The sequence below is a fragment of the Vigna umbellata genome, chromosome 7 (assembly GCF_029865625.1).
Source record: "Vigna umbellata cultivar VRB3 chromosome 7, Vumbellata_1.0, whole genome shotgun sequence".
Lineage (NCBI taxonomy): Eukaryota > Viridiplantae > Streptophyta > Magnoliopsida > Fabales > Fabaceae > Vigna > Vigna umbellata.
This window is the reverse complement of record NC_142171.1, coordinates 29,459,305-29,484,008: the sequence shown is the minus strand read 5'-3', so window position 1 is coordinate 29,484,008 and position 24,704 is coordinate 29,459,305. Positions and strand designations below refer to the sequence as shown.

The 24,704-nt window shown below is 35.7% G+C and overlaps 1 protein-coding gene and 2 pseudogenes across 1 annotated transcript; 1 reads left to right on the top strand and 2 right to left on the bottom strand.

Annotated features, from left to right (window-relative positions):
• Positions 1–5,108: 5,108 nt before the first annotated feature.
• Positions 5,109–8,591, top strand: LOC124846445 (calcium-dependent protein kinase 2-like). Its single transcript, XM_047323703.2, has 8 exons — positions 5,109–5,970; positions 6,223–6,366; positions 6,635–6,787; positions 6,886–7,001; positions 7,408–7,575; positions 7,670–7,797; positions 7,913–8,012; positions 8,164–8,591. The coding sequence occupies exons 1-8, from the start codon at positions 5,247–5,249 to the stop codon at positions 8,254–8,256; spliced, it is 1,626 nt and encodes a 541-aa protein (XP_047179659.1). The 5' UTR covers positions 5,109–5,246; the 3' UTR covers positions 8,257–8,591.
• Positions 8,592–11,402: 2,811 nt separating this feature from the next.
• LOC148195711 (flavonoid 3',5'-hydroxylase 1-like) lies at positions 11,403–16,629 on the bottom strand (annotated as a pseudogene).
• A 352-nt stretch (positions 16,630–16,981) lies between these two features.
• Positions 16,982–24,355, bottom strand: LOC124819996 (uncharacterized; annotated as a pseudogene).
• Positions 24,356–24,704: the final 349 nt, after the last annotated feature.

Here is a 24,704-nt window from a genome sequence, read left to right as displayed (position 1 = left end):
TATATTTTTGTAATTTTACTTAAGAAAGGGAAAAGGTTTTTAGCACAAGGACGATGCGTGCGATCACACATGTGCCTAAACCTTCAAAATATATTTTTTGTAATTTTATTTAAGAAAGAGAAAAGGTTTTTAGCACAAGGGCGATGCGTGCGATCACACATGTGCCTAAACCTTCAAAATATATTTTTTGTAATTTTATTTAAGAAAGGGAAAAGGTTTTTAGCACAAGGACAATGCGTGCGATCACACATGTGCCTAAACCTTTTAAAATATATTTTTTGTAATTTTTAGAAAAGAAGAAGAAAAGGTTTTAGCACAAGGACGATGCGTGCGATCACACATGTGCCTAAACCTTTTAAAATATTTTTGTTATTATTTGAGAAGAAGAAAAGGTTTTAGCACAAGGACGATGCGTGCGATCACACATGTGCCTAAACCTTTAAAACATATTTTTGTAAATTTTATTTTTTTATGTGTATATAAGTAAAATTATTATATATATATTTTGAAATAAGTGGATATTTAAAAGAAATAAATAAAGTAGAGTAATAAAATAAAATAAAATGAAATAAGATAAATAAAAAGGCAAATAAATAAATAAATAATAAAATAAAAAAAACAACAAAATGGGGGTGCCAAAGTAAAAATAAAATAAAAAAGGGGTGTCGAACGGTCAGTCGAAAAGCTTGGTTAACGAGCGGTCCGTGGAAGAGAGCGGAGGCTATCGTGCGAACGTTGGGGAGAAGGCTGAGGCTGCCGAACGGTCGGTCGAAAAGTTTGGATAACGAGCGCTCGTTAGGGAGAGGGCTGAGCGAACGGTCGAAAAGGCTTAAGGTTATCGAGCGCTCGTTCGTTTGGATAACGAGCGCTCGTTGGTGAGAAGGTTGAAAGGTCAGTCGAGAAAGCCTTAAGGTTAACGAACGCTCGTTCGTTTGGATAACGAGCGTTCCTTGGTGAGAAGGTTGAATGGTCAGGCGAGAAAGGCTTAAGGTTAACGAGCGCTCGTTCGTTTGGATAACGAGCGTTCGTTGGTGAGAGGGTTGAACGGTCAGTCGAGAAAGGCTTAAGGTTAACGAGCGCTCGTTCGTTTGGATAACGAGCGTTCGTTGGTGAGAAGGTTGAATGGTCAGTCGAGAAAGGCTTAAGGTTAACGAGCGCTCGTTCGTTTGGATAACGAGCGTTCGTTGGTGAGAAGGTTGAATGGTCAGTCGAGAAAGGCTTAAGGTTAACGAGCGCTCGTTCGTTTGGATAACGAGCGTTCGTTGGTGAGAGGGTTGAATGGTCAGTCGAGCGCTCGTTCGTTTGGATAACGAGTGTTCGTTGGTGAGAAGGTTGAATGGTCAGTCGAGAAAGGCTTAAGGTTAACGAGCGCTCGTTCGTTTGGATAACGAGCGCTCGTTGGTGAGAAGGTTGAACGGTCAGTCGAGAAAGGCTTAAGGTTAACGAGCGCTTGTTCGTTTGGATAACGAGCGTTCGTTGGTGAGAAGGTTGAATGGTCAGTCGAGAAAGGCTTAAGGTTAACGAGCGCTCGTTCGTTTGGATAACGAGCGTTCGTTGGTGAGAAGGTTGAATGGTCAGTCGAGAAAGGCTTAAGGTTAACGAGCGCTCGTTCGTTTGGATAACGAGCGTTCATTGGTGAGAGGGTTGAATGGTCAGTCGAACGCTCGTTCGTTTGGATAACGAGCGCTCGTCCGTGTGGATAACGAGCGCTCGCTCGTTTACTTCTGGGCTTGGCCCACCGGGTTAGTTTCTAACCTAGAATTCCCCTAGGGGTTCTGCCTTCCCATTCTCATTCACTCATTCACGCCGCTCCTCTCAAATGAGACCAATGTCTCCTTCTCTCTGACCAAAAGGAGTTGCTCCTCCACGCACTGCAACGTCGACGCCGCTGCCACCACCGAAGTTGGCTGCCGCAAGCCACGAGCCAGGGCGTCGCCGTCAAGGTCGTTGTCGGCGACCACCCCGATCTCTCCCCTTACCGCCGAGACCATCGTCGGCCGTCGCTCCAGCTCGTCCCCTCTTTCTTTGATTGTGTAATGGGTGCCATGTGTGAATGTTATTTTCTGGTTGTCACGGGTGTGTGTGTGTGTATGGTGATGGGAAAACATGATTGAGACTAGGCACCGAGTGGGTTTTGGGTTTGGTTTGTTGGGATTGGCCGTGAGCGTGGGAGTTAGGAAGGAGAGAGGGAGCGTGGTGAAACAGAGAATGAATGGAAGTGGAGATCGGTGTTGAATGGTTGATGGCGATGGTGGATGGTACAGTGGCCAATTCTGGCTTTGATTCAGTGAAGGTAAAGTACGAGCTTGTGTTTGGGTGCTGGAAATTGGTCATTGTTCTTGGTTGGTTGTGGCTTTGTGCAATGCAGGTTGAGGATGATGGTGTTGGAGGTGATCATGTTGACCGAATGGGATGGGTTTCAAGAGCAGAGAAACTGAAATCAGTGGTGGCTGGGGAGGATGATAGATGTAGCGCGTGAGTTGGGATGGATTTGGTTTCTTCCGTTTTGTTGTTGTTTTTTAATGCAGGGGAACTGTGAATAGGTGTATCAAGAAGGATGAAAATGGAGATGGTGATGATTTTGACGGCAGAGATGGAATAGGAATCAAGGAATGAATCAAGCATGTTTCAGGTTAAAGTGGAAGTGTGCTTATGCGTTGGACCAGAGAAAGGAAAACATTCACACCATAATATCATACTCAAACAGAGCGAAATCAAGCATAAAATGCCATACAATGCCGCCAGCTTATATGAACAGGGTGTGAGCAAGGTGTGCTTATTCCAGTATATATGACAGTATGAACCAGTGAAGGAGTTCCTTACCTCTTGGAGCTCCTGTGTTATTGCTTGGTGCGTGAAGCCGGTGATCCCTTCTCCTTCTTCCTAGCCAACCTCTGTCTTTCTTTTGCGGGTGAAAAATCTGGATGCTCCCACTAGGAATCAATGATCCTTTTTCTGAAGGCTCTCTCCCGTTTTTCTTTTTGGTCCCCTGCTCTCCAAATCCCCTTTTTTCTTCTTTTTCTGTTTTTTCAGTCTGCTCCAACCTTGTGCTCAAACCTCTTTGCTGATTTCGTATGCCCAAACCAAATTGTACCAAATACGTACGACGCCCCAACGCTCTGCCACCACCTTGCTCTCTGCAGAAAATCGTTTTTTTCCCTTTTCTGCTCCCCACGTTCCAACCTCCACAGCCAACCTCTCTTTCTTTTTCAAATCTTTTTCTTATATTTTTCCTTTCTTTTTTTTTTAGCCGTATTAAACAAAATATTTAAAATAGGTAAAACTTAACACTAAAATGAAAATAGAATAAAAAATAAAAGCAATAACTAAATAGTAAAATTTTAAAATAAAAATAACGTAAGAAAAATATATATACATATATATGGAGAAAAATAAGATAACATATAAAAATAGATGAAACAAAAATGATGATAATAATAAATAAAACAAAAAAAACAAATAATAATAAATAATAATAAAAAACAAATAAACAAGTAACAATAAATAAATACAAGACAAAAACGAGAGTAAAAATAAAGATACAAAGAAATAAATAATAGATTACAGTAAAGCCAAAAACGATCCGGACGAAATTTGGTATTGACATAGGGTGAAGTCGAGAATATAAGGGTTTTTCTTGTTAGTAGTATATGTATGAGGAGATGGACGTGTCTATTTTGTACCTCATATAAATAATGGCTTTTGGGCTTTCGACCGTGCGATATGGGAAAAAGGCTCTCTTTAGCCTTATGTGTGAAAAAAGAGTGGCATTTGAGTGTTGCACCTTCTTTGTACAGGGAGAATGATATTTTGTCTAGTCTTTGGCTCGTCACTGAGTATAGTCTCATTGATGGTGTATCGTTTTTACTCGTAAGTCCTTCCGAAGTAGGGAAATAGGTTCTTTTAGCCGCGAGGGCGGGACGACTCTAGTGGGTTATTCGGTATAACAGGTGTTTGAGGTTGGGTACAAGAGATAAACCAAGGTCCTTTCATGATGATGTTAGGTTTCATGATGATGATGTGCTCGAGATTGTGTTCATAAAGATGACATTGATGGTATGATCATGATACGGCTTATGAGAATGTTGGTGAGGATCATAATGTGGAAATGATGATGTTAGTAAAGATAGCGTTGTAGATGAATGTTTGTCATTAAGTTGTGCTTATTTTCTATGTATATATTATATTGTTATTGGTTGTGTTAATGGTAGCTTACACATACTTGTTTGTGCTTGTGTTTATGTTGTGTCTTGCGATGATTGTATGACCTTTGAGTTTATAGGAGCAAAGGATATTGCAAATGTACAAGATGTATGATAGAGACGCGAGAGTGGGGGAAAGACTTGGCACATACTTTTCACATAGTTTGGATGACTAACTCAAGAAAAAAACCTCTAAACTAATTAAGCCTTAATACATGTCTAATAAACCTACACTTGACCCAAAATACATTGCATAAATAAATCATATTCAAAAAAGCTTCATGATGATTCAAGATGACCTAAGAAAAAGAGTTTAGGACCATCTTAGTAGAAAACTTTAAATTTTATTAAAAGTGTTTGACCATGAAATATATCATCAAGTGTTTTACTTGCTGTAATAACATCTCATCCAATACACTCCTATATTATAGCTATAAAAATTATTAGTTTAACAAGTTTTATCCGGGTGTTTCTAAGTTTATTATCTTGGATGGGATTGAACAATGTTTTACACATGATGAGGTGGAATGAGATTTTTTATATATGGATTATCTTCTACAATTAATATGATTAATGAATTTTTTTTGTAAGAAATAAGTAGATACCCATTTAATTTTTATTTCCACTCCGAAAAATTCTCTTCACCCTTGTCTCAATAAACCCTAACCATAACACGTAATAGACACGCCAAAGACTCCTTCAAAATGCACCCTCTAACCTTCCTACATTCTCTCTCATTGTCAAACGCCTTCCCCTAATTTCATAAACTTTTCTTTCAACTTTCTTGTTTGTTTTTTATTTTCCATTTTCACTCTTTTTATTTTTATTTTTTATTTTATTTTATTATTATTATTATTATTATTATTTTGTTTTAGTCATTCCTCTCTCCTAATTAACAATCTATCTTTCAACTCGAAAACCAATAATTAATCACCATCCTTCCCATTGTTCCTCCTTATATATCTCTCCCTCGCAAACGCACCTTCTCTCTCTCTGTACAAAACTTTTCGAATCTTTTTGGTTTTGCTCCCTCCGTTCTTCTCCATGGGCAACTGTTGCTCTGGCAACGCTGCCGATGGCCCGGCTGACATGGCCGCCGCAGATGACAAGGGAGAAACCAACCAACAAAGCATTCGTTCAGACAGCAACAATAATAATGGCGTTGATAACCCTGCCACCACCACTACCACCCCACCGACATCGGCGGCGCCACCTACCGTGACGTCACCTCCTTCGAAATCCTCAAAACCGGGCGCCATGGGCCCTGTCTTGGAGAGGCCGATGGAGGACGTGAGAGCAACGTACACCATTGGGAAAGAGCTAGGGAGAGGGCAGTTTGGTGTGACGCATTTGTGCACGGACAAAGTAACCGGTGAACAATTTGCATGCAAAACCATTGCCAAGAGGAAGCTTGTGAGCAAGGAGGATATAGAGGACGTGAGAAGAGAGGTGCAAATCTTGCACCACCTCTCAGGCCAACCTAACATTGTGGAACTTAAAGGTTCCTATGAGGATAAACAATCAGTTCATTTGGTCATGGAGCTTTGTGCTGGTGGTGAACTTTTTGATCGTATCATTGCCAAGGGCCATTACACTGAACGTGCTGCAGCTTCTTTGCTCAGAACCATTGTGCAGATTGTTCACACCTTCCATTCCATGGGTGTCATTCACAGAGATCTTAAGCCTGAAAATTTCCTCTTGCTCAGCAAGGATGAAAATGCACCCCTCAAGGCCACCGATTTTGGTCTTTCCGTTTTCTTCAAAGAAGGTTTATCTTTTCTTCTCTTTCTTCCACTTTTTCTGCTCTTTCTTCCACTTTTTCTGCCTTTATCCCATTCAGTGTCTTCCGTTTCCATGCAAATTGTAACACATTGATTTGTGCTGCACAATTATTAGTGCCCATTTGTTTTAAGTTTTTCAAACATAAATATGTAAAAACATTTGAGAAAGAAAACAGTCTTTGCGTGAGAATCTTGATTCTTCGTATGTCTGTTTTAATGGCATATTTATTCTTTAACAGGAGAACAGTTCAAAGACATTGTGGGAAGTGCATATTACATTGCTCCTGAGGTTTTGAAGAGGAAATATGGGCCAGAAGTTGACATATGGAGTGTTGGTGTCATGCTATACATCCTTCTATGTGGTGTTCCTCCATTTTGGGCAGGTCTATATAATTTTTTTCTTCTCAAACATACCAATTTGTGCAAAACATTATCTAAAAGAAAAAGGAGATACATATTTCTTTTGCCTTGTGATAATTTACTCTAATACTGTATAATATACAGTATTAGGAATTTTTTATAACTGTTTTTAATCTAAAGACTGTAATGGCAAAAAAATCACAGTTTCAAATACTAAATTGTTGATTTAGTGCTCGTTTATTTTTCTAAATCTATGGTGTTTTGAACTGAAAAAGTTAATTGGTTTGACAGAATCGGAACATGGTATATTCAATGCCATCCTAAGAGGCCACGTTGATTTTACAAGCGATCCATGGCCTTCAATTTCACCTTCAGCAAAGGATCTTGTAAGTCACATGTTGAATTCAGATCCCAAAGAAAGATTTACAGCAGCTCAAGTTTTAGGTAAGCATATACTTTTCGCTCTTGTTGCTTCACTTTCAATGCTTTTTCTCTCAAATCGCTTGAATTCATTTAACAGAGATATTTTTGTGTAACAACAGATCATCCATGGATCAAGGAGGATGGAGAAGCACCTGATAAACCACTTGACAATGCTGTACTGAATAGGCTCAAACAGTTCAGAGCAATGAACCAATTCAAGAAAGTTGCTCTAAGGGTACATCTTATTCTGCCCTAATTCTTATGGAGATAATTTATTTTAAGGATTTGACTCGTACAAAATAAACAAAAGTGAAGTAGCTAATTTTAATCATTGATGAGAACATAATAGTTGACATTCTAACACACGCATGTTTTGGTAAATGCTGTAAGTAATTTCAAACATTGATCTGTCATCAAACAGTTGAGATTACTTTTCCTTCATTCTTTAAAGCAAATTGCTAGCTTCACAGGATATTAGTTCTTCTTTTTGTACCTTCAGATACAATTGTTTAGCAATTCTAGCAACAAGTAGAATAATGATTTTGACCTGCATGTTTTTATTAGTCAGCACATTTCTCTTGCTCCACGTTGCATAGTGCAGGAAGAAAGAAAAAATAACATTAAAATTTACAAATGAATAGGTCATTGCTGGGTGTCTATCAGAAGAAGAAATCATGGGGTTGAAGGAAATGTTCAGGGGCATGGACACTGACAACAGTGGAACCATCACAATTGAAGAGCTCAAACAAGGGCTTGCAAAGCAAGGAACAAAGCTTACAGAACAAGAAGTTAAGCAGTTGATGGAAGCTGTAAGTTATTCTTCTCTCCCATTCTGTTCCAGTAGTACACCCAGATCACAATCATTTACACAAATAAAAATTCTCACTCTTGTACAAATTACAGGCTGATGCTGATGGCAATGGAACCATTGATTACGACGAGTTCATCACGGCAACGATGCAGATGAACCGAATGAACAGAGAAGAACATCTTTACACAGCTTTCCAATACTTCGATAAAGATAATAGCGGGTAAGAAGTCCTACTAGATTGAACATGTATACACATGCATACATATATATTCATGTCAACCCTAAGTGAAGTACTTAGTCAAGGTTCTAATGTCATTTTCGTGCCACCAAATTAGGTTCATTACCACTGAAGAACTAGAACAAGCTCTCCGTGAGTTTAACATGCACGATGGCAGGGACATCAAGGAAATCCTTCTAGAAGTTGATGGAGATAATGTAAGTGCTACACGTAATTAACTTCATTATTATAATTAAAAGAAAAAAGAGGATTTAGTTATGAGGAAATTTAACAAAGTTGAGCACTTCCCTTTTCATAATTGTGTGTTAACATGGTTGATGATTATGAGGAAACTGTGATGTTACACAGGATGGGCGAATTAACTATGATGAGTTTGTGGCAATGATGAGAAAAGGAAATACAGAAGCTGCAACGAGGAAGAGACGTCCCATAGTGGAGTGACTCTAAGGGTTGGTCTGTTTCATCCCTGTGGTTTGATTTTTTTGGTGGAGAAGCTGATGGGTGAATGAAAGAATGATATAGAAAGCATTGCATCATAGCCTTGTTGGTTGGGAGGGATAAAGTTGAGGAATGAATGGGACAAGGGTGGAAACAAAAACGCTGAAAGAAACGAGGGAAAGGGGAAGAACTTAAACTAATCTTTGCGAATAGGTTATTATTGGTTGATTAACCATTTTTTTTTACTTTTACTTTTTCCTTACATATCAAGGCTTGTAACATGTCCTGTATTGTATTGCGGCTCGCAAAATTAGGAACCAAAAAAAATGGGTGTTTGATTCTGGATTATCTACTTTTCAATACTAGGCATAAATAGTTTGTGCTAGGTTTCATATAGTTTATTGAATTTTATATATATTGTTATGGGTAAAAAATAATAAATCCTGCAATGAAACACTATAAAGGTTGAAAACTGCTTATGTATTATACTAAGTAGGAATTTCTTATAATGATAAAGAAGACTATCAAAGTCACATACATAGAGAAAGGAAAGGTAATAAGAAATTTTCCATTATGGGCCTAACAAAACAGAAAAAAAATATTTGAAGTAAATTCTCCTCCTACCTCTCCATAATAAAATGGTTGTATTGAACCTTTCCCACACATAATCCTTGAGATGTGGATTGCGTGTTTTGATTCTTCTGCATTTTTTCTCATTTGTCCTTTATGTATTTCTACTTGTTACAATGCCTCCTTAATTTTTGAACATAAAAGAAATAATTATCATTAGAACTTCATGGTCAACCTAAGTCTATACAGACCAAAGTTCGAACTGAGTTTGAATCGAGTTGACTTGGATCAAAGTTTGAGTCAAGTAGGGTGAGAACAAATGTCGAATAGACTCAGTCAAGATGAACTCAGCCAAGATGAAGGTCAAGATGAAATAGTTAAACCAAATGTCATGATGGGTTAGTATGAGTCGAAGATCAAGATGACCTGGGTCGAATGTCAAGATGAGTTGGCTAGGTTGATGCTTGAGATGGAATGATCTAAATCGAAGGTCGACTGGAGCTAAAGGTCGGCCTAGTTTGAAGGTCGATAAAGGTTGGTCTAAAATGAAGGTTGAGAACAAGTGCTTCCGTCAAAGGTCAAGACTGGTTGGTTTGAGTCGAAAGTTGAGATATGTTGACTCAAGTTGAAGGTCTAAAAGGGCGGGCTGAGGTAGGAGGTCAAGATAGGTTGACCTAGTTTAGAAGTCCAAACGCGTCGTTTGGAGTCAAATTTTGAGACAGGTTCACTCGAGCAAAGGATAAGATAGGTCATCCTGAATCAAAAGTTGAGACAATCCCGCCCAAGGCAAAAGGTCGATACAAGTTGGTCCCAACCGAAGGTCAAGAATGATTGTCTTGGGTCGAAGGCTAAGACATGTTGGATTGAGTATAATGTCGAGACAAGCATGCCCAAGCTTAAAGTCGAGACAAGCTGACTCGAGCCAATGATCGAGATAGACCAACTCAGGTTGAAGGTCAAGAGGGGTCGACTTAGGTCGAAGGTCAAGACATACCAACGCAAGCAGAAGGTTGATGATATGATCTTTAGAAGTCTTTTAAATTTTCTTGTAATTTATATCTTTTAATTATATAGGAAATAATTATCCATTTAATTGTATTATATGCATATTAGTGGGGGAAAAGTTAGTTAATGAAAATTAATGTTAAATGTAGATGGTATTATTTAATTTATCCTATAAAAGATCACTAGTGCAAAAGAGGTATATAAGATTAGTTCTTGAGTGCATATTAGATCAGTTTTGTAATAAATCTAATATACGTTGATGTAATATGTCAAGGACATATTAGATCAATTGTGCAACCGATCTAATTTATATGCATATTAGGTCGGCTTTGAAATAACCGATCTAATATATACCTTTAACTAAAAAAAAACAAGCATCGCAATCTAATTGGAAGCCTGAGGTATTTGACAAACATGAGACCGAATTTGATGTTGAGTGTTGATATCACTATATAGAAGGCGTTGAAATGAATTTTGAGGTACGTGAGAGGAACATTATCATTTGAGTTGTTTTACATTAAGACTAATGATTATCGACTTAGCGGGTACTCGGACAGTGATTGGTACGAAGACATTGATGAGAAAAAGAGTATGAAGGATTGTGTTTTTTTCATGGAAAACACGACATTCACTAGCTTTCAAAGAAACAACCGATAGCGAAACTGTCAACCTATGAGACTGAGTATGTTGCAGCATCTTAGAGTGTGCATCATGTTGTTCGGATCACAAATCTACTGATCATGAGCACACTAGAGATGAAACAAGAAGAGAATATTGTGATTTGAATGGACAACAAGCCGGCCGTTGAGCTAGGAACAAACCTAGTCAATCATGAAAGAGCAAACTTGTCTGGTTTCATTTTATCAGAGAAAAAAATAAAGGAAGAAAGTATGGAGTGAGAACATGTGGGAACTTAAGAGCAAATATCTCACATGTTCACAAAGTCACTCCCTACGATATTATTCCATTAATGGAACATGTGGAAACTAGAGAGCAAATGTTTCACATGTTCACAAAGTCACTCTTTACGATATTATTCCATTAATAGAAAAATTTGATCGAGATGAATGAAGGAAAAATTTAAGTTAAGGGGGGATTTTGTTATAATAAACTTAATTTTAGGATTTATTAGACAATGAGCGTGAGGGGTAGTGTTTAATGTATTAAAAGAGCAAGAGTCACCAAATTAGTATGTTATGTTTTTATAATTGTGATTATTATAGTGTTGTGTTTTGTAATAATTATAGACCTTATTGATAGAAGATTAAAGACCAAATGTTTATTAATGTTCATGTTAAATGAAAACAAACATAAGCAAATTCAGATAATTTTAAATGAATGTAATTTTTCAGCAGTAACTTCATATAACCTCTTATTTTGTAACTTTATGAAATGGCTAGCAGAAAAATATAAGTACATATATAAAGAGAGTAATGTTTTTGCATATATGGAGGATATCATACATACTGATTCTCAAGCCCTAAGTAACTTTATATAACATTTGTATGTTTACTAAATGGTCCAAGAGCTTAAATATAAATACATATATAAAGAGAGACATCTTATGGGGGGTATCAAACATAAGCATCTAAGAGCAAAGGAGGGCTAATGATGGCTGAGAGAGGCACTGCCTTTTGCAAAGTGAGTCCAAAGGCCTCATCCATGCTTAACTCTTCACCATTTGGTAACTTCCAGTCAAAAGAATGCACCAAAGTTCCCAAAATGTACTGAATCACCACAATAGCCATTTTATAGCCTGCACAAATCCTCCTTCCAGCTCCAAAGGGAATCAACTCAAAATGAACTCCAGTAGGATCAACTTTTGCACTCTTCCCTTTGAGAAACCTCTCTGGAACTTTAATGGATTTGACAACACATTGGGGTCTCTCCCTATTGCTCATATGTTCACATTCAGCCTTGTGTTGTTGGGGATGTAGTACCCATTAACATTGCATGCTTCAGTGGCCACCCTAGGAACACTGAGGGGTGTAGATGGGTGCATATACGTCTCCTTGCAGATTGCTTCAAGGTATGGTAATTTTGGTAGGTCAGATTCAACAAGGACTCTTTGTCTTCCTATTACTTCATCCATCTCTCTTTGTGCCCTAATCAAAATATTAGGGTTTTTTAACATTTCAGCTAGTGCCCATTTTATGATGCTAGTTGATGTGTCTGTGCCTGCTGTGAACAGATTCTTCACGCCTAAACATACATTTTATGATTAGAACAGAAAAAACAAAGTCACAGCTAATATGACAAACAAAATCTTGATGTACATTTATGCTAAGGTTAATTCAAATCAATATCTTGCCAATCCAACATTTTCAATAAAAAATATTTTTAGACACAATTGCTTAATAACACATCATTCGAAACAACCACACACCATAAACAGTGAATCATCTCATTCAAAAACTATTAAAATAGAATATAATTATGTATTATAAGTGTTATATATAATAAATAATTTAATTTTCAGATATTCTAAATATTATATATAATCAATTATTTTGTTTTTTTATATTCAATTTGTTAATATATTTTGCTGTTATATAATTATTAACTTTTTAAATAATACAATTTTTTTATCAGTAAAAACAAATTAAATTAATGAGGTAATAGGGTTACCTCAACCCATATACATAATATATATATATATATATATATATATATATATATATATATATATATATATATATATATATATATATATATATATATATATATATATATAAATTACAGGAGACTCGTCTTCCTTAATTCTAATGTGCACAAATATTACATCCCATGTAGCAAATGAAGAAGTTAAAAAGATTATGTGTCCATACATACAAAAGCAATTCTAAATCCTAAAGGAAAAAGACAGAGAGTAGAACATCCAAAATCTCAATTCACTTTTTATCTAATACTGATAATAATTTCATTCAAATTTGTTTTCCAAGGAAGAAGTATTAATTGGTAGAGACTTTTTTCAATTATTTTCATTCAAACTTTTTAAATAATACATCTTCATTCAATTATTTTTTTTCTTAATATAATATCAGAAATTTGATTACATAAATTCTCATTTTGAATATATATTAATCATTTACACTATCTTTTTGTAATCCATTTGTAATCTCGATAATGCATGTCAAATATGTTATCATTGATTATTTTTATCAAGAAAATACATATTAATAAGAATATAATAAGGTAACCAAACTCATATTTGTATACATATAAACTATATAGGTAAAAAGGAAAACCAAAAGACAAAACGCTAAATAATGATTTTCAAAATTCACATCCTTACATATAATCATTGAGATTCATGAAAAAATGAGAGGAGAAAATTGTGTTTAAATAGAATGAGTATATTTATTGTTGATTTCTTATGTTATTCATGATTTTCATATATATATATATATATTTTCATATATATATATATATATATGGAGAGTGGTTGATGTTCCTATTCAACTCAATAGTTTCATATTGTTCAAAAGTTGAGATCTAAAATATTTTAAATACTTCTTTCTACTCTTTGAGATACTTTTTAAGAATAAAATCGTAACAAAGTTTGAGGTTCAACAAAAAGACCCACGGGAAGATATTCGTGGGTATTTAAAAAAATTATATTTTATAAAATTTTAAAATATAATATATATTAATTAAATATAAATTAAAATTTAATTTTAATTAAATTTAACTTAATAAAATATAAATTAAATTTTTATTTTAAAATTTTGGCAAATAATGAATATTTCTGGATGTAAATATCTACACATAATAAATATTCACATATACCAATTATCCATAACAGATTTTATTCATAAATATCCGCAAAAAGTATCTTTGCCTTTCGTAGTTGCCACCAAAGATTAATTATAGTAAAGTTTATAAAAGTGATAAAGATGAAATATTTTGTCTCCAAAAAAATTATAAATTAACTAGAATTTTTTTTAAAGTTAATTATATAAAAAGTTAAACAACAGATAGTTTCAATTATTTTTTAATTTAATTAATGGCTTTTGTTATAATTTAATGTATACATATTAGTAATTATTCATTTTAGTAATAAACTTTGCAAGGTTTGAAAAGAGATTTAAACTTTAATCAATAAACTTTTACTTTTTCATAGGTAATTATAGAGCTCTCAAAACGGATAATTCGGCTGGACCCGGCCCGGCTCACCACGGGTTGGTCACGTAGTGAGTCAACCCAACTCGGCTCATTTATTAGTGAGCTGAAAAAATTTGAACTCGGCACAACCCACCACGGGTTGACTCACTGACTCATTTAATTATAAGTTTTTCTTTTAAAATAAAAAAATTACAATTTTTTTAATTCAAATATAAATAAACGTTACGTTAAACTCCAAAGACAATTCGAAATAAATAACAAAGTATCATACAATCCAAATGTAATCCTAAAACATGTACAAAATGCGAATAGATAACTTTTTAATATTGATAATTTTTGTGTCACTTTTTCATTTATAATATTAGAGTCTTGAATAGATAAATTTATAATAGTTTTATCTCTTGAAACATTTTTTTCTTTATCATCATCTACAATATAATAAAGAAAATGTTAACTAATAATATTAAGACATAAAATAATAAATAATTAAATTAAATTAGGTGGGTTGGTGAGCCAACCTGGCTTACCACAGGTTCAAGCCGACGAGTCGTGTTCTAAGTGAGTCGGGTTGAAAACTAACTGGCATAAAAAATTACATTTTTTTCAAACCTAACTCGGCTTAAACCGATAGTGAGCCAAGTTGGCTCGTGGGTTACAACCCATTTTGACAACACTAGTAATTAAGAAAGGAAAAGTTGATGTTGGAAAAGAAAGAGAGATGTACCTAATAGAACCTTGATGTTGGAGAAACTCATTCTCTCTTGAGAAGGATCTTTCTTGATTTTTCATCACAATATCAAGAAAATTCGGCTTCCCTGTACATTCATGAGAAGATTTCATATGCTCCTCAATAATCTTGCTAAAAAACACATCAAACCTCTTATGTAACCTTTTCATCTTTCCCACCACACCTTGCAAATCCATCCAAGCAATGCAAGATACAAAATCACCAATGTTCACACCAAAAATTGTCATGAACTCCACAACCATATCCTTAAACTCCTTAGACTCCAATCCTTTGTTTGAAAATATTCTCTAGCTAATTACAACTTGGCTCACCATATTAGTGATTGCACAACTCTATAAATCACTCACCACTACTAATTCCCCTTCTTTGGCACACTCATACATGGCTTTTAGAATGTGTTTCACCTCACTTGCTCTCACATGTGCATAATCATTAAGAGCCCTCAGCATGTGTTGGTTGGCTAGCTTCCTAAGGAGCTTCCATTTAGGTCGATAGTTTGCAAAAACTAGGTCTTGTGCATTGTAACCCAAGTGGGTTGCCCCAGCAATACTGGGCCTGTTTAGGAAATTATAGTCCAAGGCCTTAAGGAATGTTTGGGTTGCATCCGGGCTTGAGGCTACCACAGTGTCACAAGTTCCCATTTTGACGAGAGAGTTTCTCCCTCCACCACCCCAACAACTCACTACACCTCCTCAAAAATATTTTAATTACAAAACTACCCATTTTACTTTAACCTTTCACTTTTTTTACCTTTTTACTTTTTTATCAAAACCCTAAATCCCTACCTCATTATGTTGTGTGCTGCATGTTTGGTCGTTGCCTTGTGTGTTTTCTATGTTTGGCCGTTGTGCGTTTTCTGTGTGCGCAAAGGAAGAAGATAACCAGCCAGGCCTTAACAGATGTGGCATATCCGTTTGGCCTTGAACGGATGTCGATATCCGTCTATGGATGTTGACATCCGTTTAAGACTCTATACCCACATCTGTTATAGTGATAGGCTTATATATTCAAAAGACCTATGAAGAACGCAAACCACCTTCAACGACCAGACGAAGCTCTCCCACTCCTGCACCTTCTTTTTCTTGCATGACTCCAAAGCTTTTTTGCTACATCCTCTAATCACTGGAGAACTTTCTTGCACCGCAACGATTCAATGCTATCTCCAACCAAACACACCACAATATCCCCATGCTACACCACCACAGTTTCAACAAACAAAAATTAGAGGGAGAAAAAAGTTCCAAAGGAATTTCATTCAACAGAACCTGTTATGGAAGTGCATTAATGCTGCCCTTTCTCCTCATCCCGTTCTCTCCCAGCGGGATGGGCACCCGCCCAGAACCTGTTCGATGGAAAGGCTCGTGAAGGGAAGGTCCGTGGTGGTGGAGGCAATTAGTGGAAGAACTGATACTGCCTCGGTTCTTTAGAACCGAGTCAAATCGTAGATACTGCTTCGGTTAAAGAGAACCGAGGCGCAAATCCTTCTGACCTTCTACCTCGTCTGTTTATGCCTCGGTTTCCAAACCGATGTCTATGACCGAAAATAACCGATGTATATTCCTTTAACTGTATAGTGATTGATATAGTGGTGGAACCATTAACGAAAGTGGTTGGTTGTTCGGTAAAAAAATAAAAACAGAAATTAAATATTATTAAGGACAAAAAAGGAATGAGGAAGTGAAAGGAGTAACGCGTGGTGGTGGAGGCAGCAACTCTCTTTTGACGAACATGACAGCTCCTTATTTCTTGGCCATGTGAGTGTGACATGAGGCATGCTGTCCAAAAGTGGTAGAACACCAAGAATTGGCCATCCTCTTGGGCCTGGTGGTAGATGCACAGAATTTCTGACCATTGATCTAATGAAAAAGTGTGATACCAAGATGAGAACCCCAACACCAAGTTCTGAGAAAGAATGCATGAAAAGTCATCTTGTTTTCAATTGAAGATGGCAATAAGGTGGTGCAATTGAGTAATTTACATATATATTGTTGGAAATTTTTACAAGTTTTGAAAATATGAGATATGACAGATATTTTGTATAGATGAATTTATAATTTTATTCTATTCATAATAGAATATTAAATATCAAATATTTATCTAAATGTTAAATTTTTAAATCTGAATAACAATTAATTTCAGTGGAAGTAGGTGGTTTTACATCACAATTTGACAAGTTAGGAATGGTGTCAATGATCTCGTTTTGATTTCAGGGGCAAACGTGTTAGGAGCTTAGGTTAGTGCACATGCCCTACTTCGAGTGCAGTGAAAGAAAAATAGGATTTATAAGAAAAACAACATTAGAGGTCCATTGTTTCCTTGTCGTCTTCTTAGATTCATACATGGCAGAAATTTGGTAAATCTTGCACGATAAAGGATTTTACAACAAAAAAAGCTTTCCTCATGTATGAAAGCTACTTGCATATCCTCAATAATCAACACATGATTCAGCTATTGGAATTGGACAAGATTCTTCATTTTCCAATAGTCAAACATAGGTGTAGAGAACTCTTCTGTATCCTCATAAATCCAAAGTCTACTCCTCGTACGAGTAACAGCAACATATAGTTGTTTCAGTTCTGAGCAGAAAACACTGTGATTTGAATCTTGATCAAAACATCCTCGAGAGTAGGCTTGTATTTGCTGTTCTTTCATATAGTCATATATCACCCTCCATCTCCCTTGCAGAGGTGAAGAGGAAAAGAAGTTGTACAGCAACACATCCTGACATAACAAGAAAGAAACCGTTAGAAAAACTGATGAACTAACTCGAAGACCGACCAACCAAGTTCTATGGTGACACCAACCTCAAATTCAAGACCCTTGCACTCTAAAACGGTTAAAACAAGAGCTTCTTTTCCAGCAACTCGAAGCACTTCTTTTCGTGCTAAATTATCTCTTACCAAAACTACTCTCTCGCCTCTACTTCGTCCAAAAGCTTTCAGAAGTGAATCTGCATCATTTCTTGATCGAATCACAAGTGGGATTTTCCCTTCTATCAAACCAGTCTCTTCTTTCAACAAGTCTATAGAATGAGGAAAGAAATGATGAAGAAGTTCAATGATACTTTGTGACAACTGCAAAACCTCAGCATTGGTGCAAAAGTTCTGACTCAGTACAAAAATATCTGAAATGCATCCTTTCCCCTTTCTTTTGTCATGATTCCAGCTCTCGGATTCTAAAACAAACTTTTTGAAAAATATGGATCTTACATCTTTAAATCTGAAATCAATTCCCCTCCCCACAGTCTGTGCTGTATCTCCACAGAAAACAAAACCTTCTTCTACATTCCTGCAAATATATCTAAATAAACCAATCTGAGCCATTGTCAGATCTTGCACCTCATCTATGTACACAAAATTCATTTTATCACCCTTGTATCTCTCAGCCCTCAGTCTACTGTGAAGATCAATCACTAAATCACCCAAATCAAAATCACCATTTTTCATCTTCATCGTTTCATAGTCTTGAAATATATCGTATATCATAATTCTTGTCTCTGTGCTCAGACCTGAAGTTCGGTTTTCAGATACATCACAGTATTCCTCCCTGCTTAACTTACCATGCTCGATCGTTCCTGTACCACCTTTTATGTGTGACATTATTTCAGTAAACACTATATAAGAATCCAGTTTTTTACGTAGCTGGACTTTGAAGTGCGGCCAATACAATGACTCAAACCTTTCATAATTCACTTCCTTCATCATTAGGGTTTCCAATGCATCCAACCTTGAATCAAGGTTCGCATTATAAAATCTATCAAAATAAGAATTTCCCAATGTCCCATCTAGCATGAACATAAATTTACGAAATGTTATCACAAGCGGATATAAATCATAGGAAAGACCATCAAAGGAATCTGGGATATTCTCAAACTGTTTTGCACTACTTTCAGCTACGGGGCCAACTTCCCTTAAGGACCTGTGTGGTGCATCAAAAATCAAACTTTAGTAGCCATAATAAAACAATAATAGGGCTGCTTAATTCAGTTCAATGAAAGTATCTGAGGACCAATAAAATACCTTCTGAAACTTATCTTTCCTAGATATAAAATCAAATAGATTACATGGATTACGATGTTTACCACATAAAAAAACATTACAAAAAACTTATATGGTCTATGGTCAGGTAAATAGCATTTCCCTGCAGATCATACAGCATACATCAAAACTCTTTTGTATACGAAACTCGTGAGAATACTTAATAATTTTTTATTTTAGTTGAAATTTAAAAAAATCATAACTTTACATGTAATCTATAATCTGATAAAAGAATCTATACCTAGAAGCCTTTATTGTAATTTTATACCAATATAAATAAAGTAAAAAACAATTGGTTGTCAAAGGATATAGTATTATGAAAGAATGTACATACCTTTTCAAAAGGGAAACATGATGTTGGACCTTCTGGCATAGTCCAGCACTCAACGTTACAAATAGCTGTCTTAAGACTGGTCTCTCAGTCTCAGTAGCAATATCCTTGGACTGTTCCTGATTTGCATTAATTCCAGATCCGTACCACTGTTGAACTCCCTTACGGTGCAATATCTCATTTTGAATAAGCTTAGTAATCAGAACAGTGGTTTTTCCTGTACCACTACGACCGAGTACAAATGTACTCTTTGAGAAGCGAATGATGTTTCGCTGCTCATCAGTTACCTCGTATGGAAGATCCGCTTGTAAACTATCTTTGCCATGAAGCATATAATCTCTCGAGAAGGAACAGTACTTCATCAACAACGTACACTCTTCATGCTCAGCCCTTGATTTGTCAGCTTCACTTGTATCATTTGCGTCTCCATCATTTACATTATTATGAACATTCTCAAACTTTTGGATATTGGCTGAAAGTGGCCAATTCAATGGAAACTCCATGTCCCTGTTCACAAGGAGAAAAGACCATTTTCCTTATCAGTTAATGCAATAAGAGCTTAAATGTTTTTACATTAATTAATGCAATTGAAAGCACTCACCGAAGGTTATTTGTTCCTTTCTTTTTGCACATCCTGATATATTCATCGGTGTATCTTTTGAACAAATTGTCAAGGCGTTTAGCCAACTGTTGGATATCCTCTAAAGGCAATATGTTCCATATCTTCAAAACCTGAATATACCTTGAACCTTTGACTATTTCTATTGAACAAATAACATAGTTAGTTTCAACCTTAAACTTTTTCAAAATATGAGTTGAATTCTCACAATACAAATCCACATTATTCCATTTCGGCCTCCATCCACTGGAAAGCCTTTCAATAAGGTTGATAACCTTATTCTTGCTCGCTTCAAACTTTAGCCGTTTGAATGACCTCCGGAATTTGTCAGTAAAATCAACCTGCAGTATACGTACATTGGCAGCAATGTTAAGAATAGATCCAGCACATACGGAGAGAATCAATGATTTATTTCAACTATACTTACTTTTAATGAGTTATCAAATATCAAACATCGATTACTTCAGGAAATGCTAGATGTTGTGCATTCAAATATTATTAAGGAAATAAACATTGAAAAAGTTGCTAACAACTCATTACCGATGCAACCCAAGAAGAAAAAAGTGAGAACTGTCAAAGTATCAATGAACAATAGAAATTAATAAAAAAACAAGTATAAAAATTAAGTCCAAGACTGTATACCTTCCACAATTTATTTTTGAAGAGGACACTATTTGTATCAAGCAAATCATCAAACTGATCTGCCTCTTTCTTGGAATCCAATATAGCTGTCGCCATTTCCTCGTCTTGTTCTGCATTAAAGAAACAATTACGTTTCTTGGCATCAAGCACAATAGCATTCCAAACGTTTTCATTCTTTGTAATGGCCCATTCATTCCCCAAAATCCATAAGCAGTGCCTGCAAGATATGAAACCAAATGCAGTTTTTCAGTTAATATGGTAGCCTGAAAAACAAATAAGACTGCAATAAATAGAAAAGTTAAGAGCAAAAGATGTACCTAGCTCTTGTAAGAGCAACATTAGTCCTCTGCGGAGAGGAAATGAACTCAAGAGATGATCTACTGCTTGTTCTTACAGTTGATAACATAATAATATCCTTCTCCCCTCCTTGAAAACCATCAACAGACATCACCACGACATTAAATCCATCATCACTTTCATAAATCTTTCCGAGTTTCTCCTGAATTGCAGCAACTTGGCCAGCATAGGGAGTCACAATACCAATGCTTAATTCATGGTTTGAGGTCAACCATGCTGCATCAAAGAAAAGGTAGCCCTTTATTCAAATTCAGACATCATGGATTGTAAAGGCACTACCTTTCTGTTTTCTGTTTCTGTTTACTTGAATTAGTGAAGATACAAGTGAAAATAATAAAGTGAATCTTTTCAGACTTAGGTGAATCAAATTATTAACTTCAGGTAATACTGCCAGGACAAGTAGAATTTTTGTAGATAGAGACCTTTAATCAAATATAACGATAAACCATATAAATCATTTTATTTAGAACTGAACTTCTTTCAAGTAAAGAAATGCAGACTAAATATATCAGTTCTTCTGAAAGGTCATGTTGTTGCATTGCCATCTAAGGTGTGGCACCAAAGACAGAAAGAATAATAAGAAAGTAAGAAAAAACTTAGAAATTACTGCTGAAGATATTAATAGAAGAACAAACCTTTGTGCAGATTTTTCAGTATTGTCATCACAACTGCGACCTCTGCTAAATTTTTGTGGCTCCTTCCTTCATCATCAAACTGTTCTTTGCCTCCAACTACATTTATAAAAGAATAAGGACCAAACATTGGCCCTGGGAGATATTTCTTCCCAAAGTCATATCTTCCCACATTTGGTGCATCCTGGATTTTGTTGGAATAGAAATAAGAAATTGGGAAAGAACTTATTTGTGGGTGCATCCTATGCTGCACCTTAAGGAGAGACTTTGGGTAACCTAATGAACTCAATCTTTCAAATAAGCTCCTCCCAAAACCAGCTTCCTTAGAAACCTTGTACACAAAAATTAAGCACAAATGAAATTAGAAATAAATGAACACTTGGGAGGAAGAATTCTGTGATAGAAAAAATAATACATGTTTGATAGTGATTACATACATTACTTCTAACCATTGACTGAAGTTGAAGCTCATCGCCAGCAAGAATGACATGTTTTATGCCTGGAAGTAAAAGAGGTATTATTGATTCACACTCTTTTAGCTGTGCAGCCTCATCTATCACCAAAATGTCAAATGGCTTCATGGTTAAAGAGCGCAACTTATGAGAACCAGAAGCTGTGCAAAATATCAACGACGATGTTTGGAAACAAAACTGTCTGATTGATTCATATTTATAAGATTTTATCAGTATGAACTCATCAATTGAATCTACCACAGTCATTAAAGCATTGAGACATTCAATTCGCTTCATGTACAGCTTGTATGCTGCACCATCAAATGACCAAGAATCCATCTCTGGTAAATTTTTGTAAGTAAATAGCTTTTCCAATTCTTTAGAAGGCAAATTACTTTGAAACAAGTAGCCCTGAAATGATTCAAGTGCCTCACTTAAACATACTAATTTCCGAATGTTATGTTTCAACAAACTCCTCCCCACATGCGTACACAAGATAGAAATGCAAGATTCTAGTATCCCTTTTGCTGACTGGAACCTTTCTCTAAGAAACTCTAGAAATGATTTGAGGTTTCTCTTATTGTTTAACTCGATCTCAACAAATAAACGATAATCAGAAACACAATATTCAAGAAGATCAATCATTGATTTAATGCAAGATCTAAATCCAGTAGCAGTAGGGAACAAGGCTTTTGTCAGCTCTTGTACTCGATGATCCAAATATATATCCTCAACATCGTCTCCAATTTTCAGCTTGCCCTTGTTTCCAAGCAATAGCACTTCACTCATGGAACAGAACAAATCACCAGATTCCTTACTATGTGCCTCTTTCATTATATTTACTACACGCGTAGCAACTTCTTTGATGGCTACATTGGTGGAAGCACAAACAAGTACTCTATACTTCATTTTGAACAGAGCAAAAAGCAATGTGGCCAAAGTTCTTGTTTTTCCTGTGCCAGGAGGACCCCATATAAGTTTCGCGGCTGTTTTGTGATTGCAGCCGAGGCCAGAAAGACATGAAGAAATTGCCTCCTTTTGTGATATATTAAGCTCTGATAATAACACTTGGTATGATCTGTCATCACCTAAAGCATTGGCCTGTGAGCTACAATTACTACATTCCTCGTCCTGTTTTGCATCATCCATTCATCAGTTCTAGCACTAATTTCAAAATCAACAATCTTGAACATAACTACATTATTAGAATTGGAGAATAAACTCATGTTGTTGGTGTGGTTAGTCAGTCTGATCTAAAAATCTTCAGAAAATAATAGCAGAAAATAATAGTGTGTTCTGTTTTGTAACAACAAAATAGCAGAAAATATGCTTTCACCAAATCATGGATGCTAGCACCAGTCTACCATTTTACACTGAATGAGATTTTAAGAAACTGAATTAAGGATATTATTGCGAGTTTCAGATAAGACCAAAAATTTTAAGGCTATAAACCTCATCTTTAAAACTAGTTCTGTAAAATTAAGTTACTCTTAAAATTTAATAACACTGTATAAAATTCAGATATCTAAACATTTGGCAACGATTATTGAAATTTTATTCACTTTTTGTCCATAAAAGCTATACTGCCTTTCATGATGAATAAAAATATTATTCTTAATAAATGAATACTAACATAAATAGACTTCATATTTTTAAGAATAAAAACAAATTGAAAGCAAAAAATTAAAATTCTTACCTCCTTGGTGCATAAGATCTGCTTGAGTATCTCAAAATTACCAGGCATATGAAGGGCAGCCCAAATTCTTTTATTAGGGATCATATTTGTCAGAAAAATGAGAAATAGAGGTTTGTTCCTCCAATTTGTAGGGTCAAATTCTTTTGATGCCTCAACTTTTAACATGAAATCGTCATCATTCCCGTCTTCAGTTGTCCTTACAGACACAAAACTCCACATCCTTCCATTCCTTTGGAGGTCTTTTATAGCTTCTGGTCTGTAATCAGATAGTATTAAAAAATCACCAGGAAATGTTTTGTATGGTTCTCCAGAATGAGTAAACCTATTTTTCCAGCAATTAATTGTCAACTTATACAAATTATTGTGAGCTGATTTTGCTTCTTTTAGACCAATAACTTCTGCATAAGGAGCTTGGTGTATCATCTCCATACTTGAGCATAGTTGTGCTCGAGTTTCTTCCAACAAAGGGTACGTATAAGATCCAAAGTAATGATCTGTGGACTGAAACGTTTGTGCAATCTTCTCTACCTGAAAACCAAAGGACAATTAAAATCAAGCCATGCATAAATTGAAGAGCCATGCAAAGACATTTATTTGATCAGATGAAAAAGTCACACCAACTAAAAAGAACAACATGTCAGGCCTCTGGTGAGTGTGTGTCAAAATAAGCATTAAAATACTTGACGTAAGGTAACGCTACACCAAGAAAAACAAGTTGAATGATTCTGAACATGAGATAGAACAGAATGCAGAAAGAGTGACACCACTGACCTTGTTCCTGTAAAGATCTTCATCTAAGATGTTTTCAATGGACCAAGAAAAAATCAAATTAGTGAAGCCATAATCATCATTGTCCTTCTTCTTACGTGAAGGATCACCTTGCATCATCCCTTGTGAGTTCACCTTCTTTGACAAAAAATAATCACCAGAACCTTGCATGATGAAAAGTGATAGTTTTTGAAAGTTTAACTTCTCTTATAACTGCTAGAGGAAAATATCTGAGATAGTTTTTAGCGTAAGCGAAAGGTCTTTGGCTTTGTCTACACTCTTCTTGGCTATAATCTTCTTGAAACACACCATGTCTCTTCATATAACCAACCTCTCGACTCTTAGTTTTATGTCAGACATTTTTTCTTCAGTAAAAGTAATCTGAGGGAACAACTGTTAAACTTCCTTAACTTTTAAATGACAAGGAAAACAATTTTCAGTCCTTTATAATCGAAGCTATTTAGCCTGT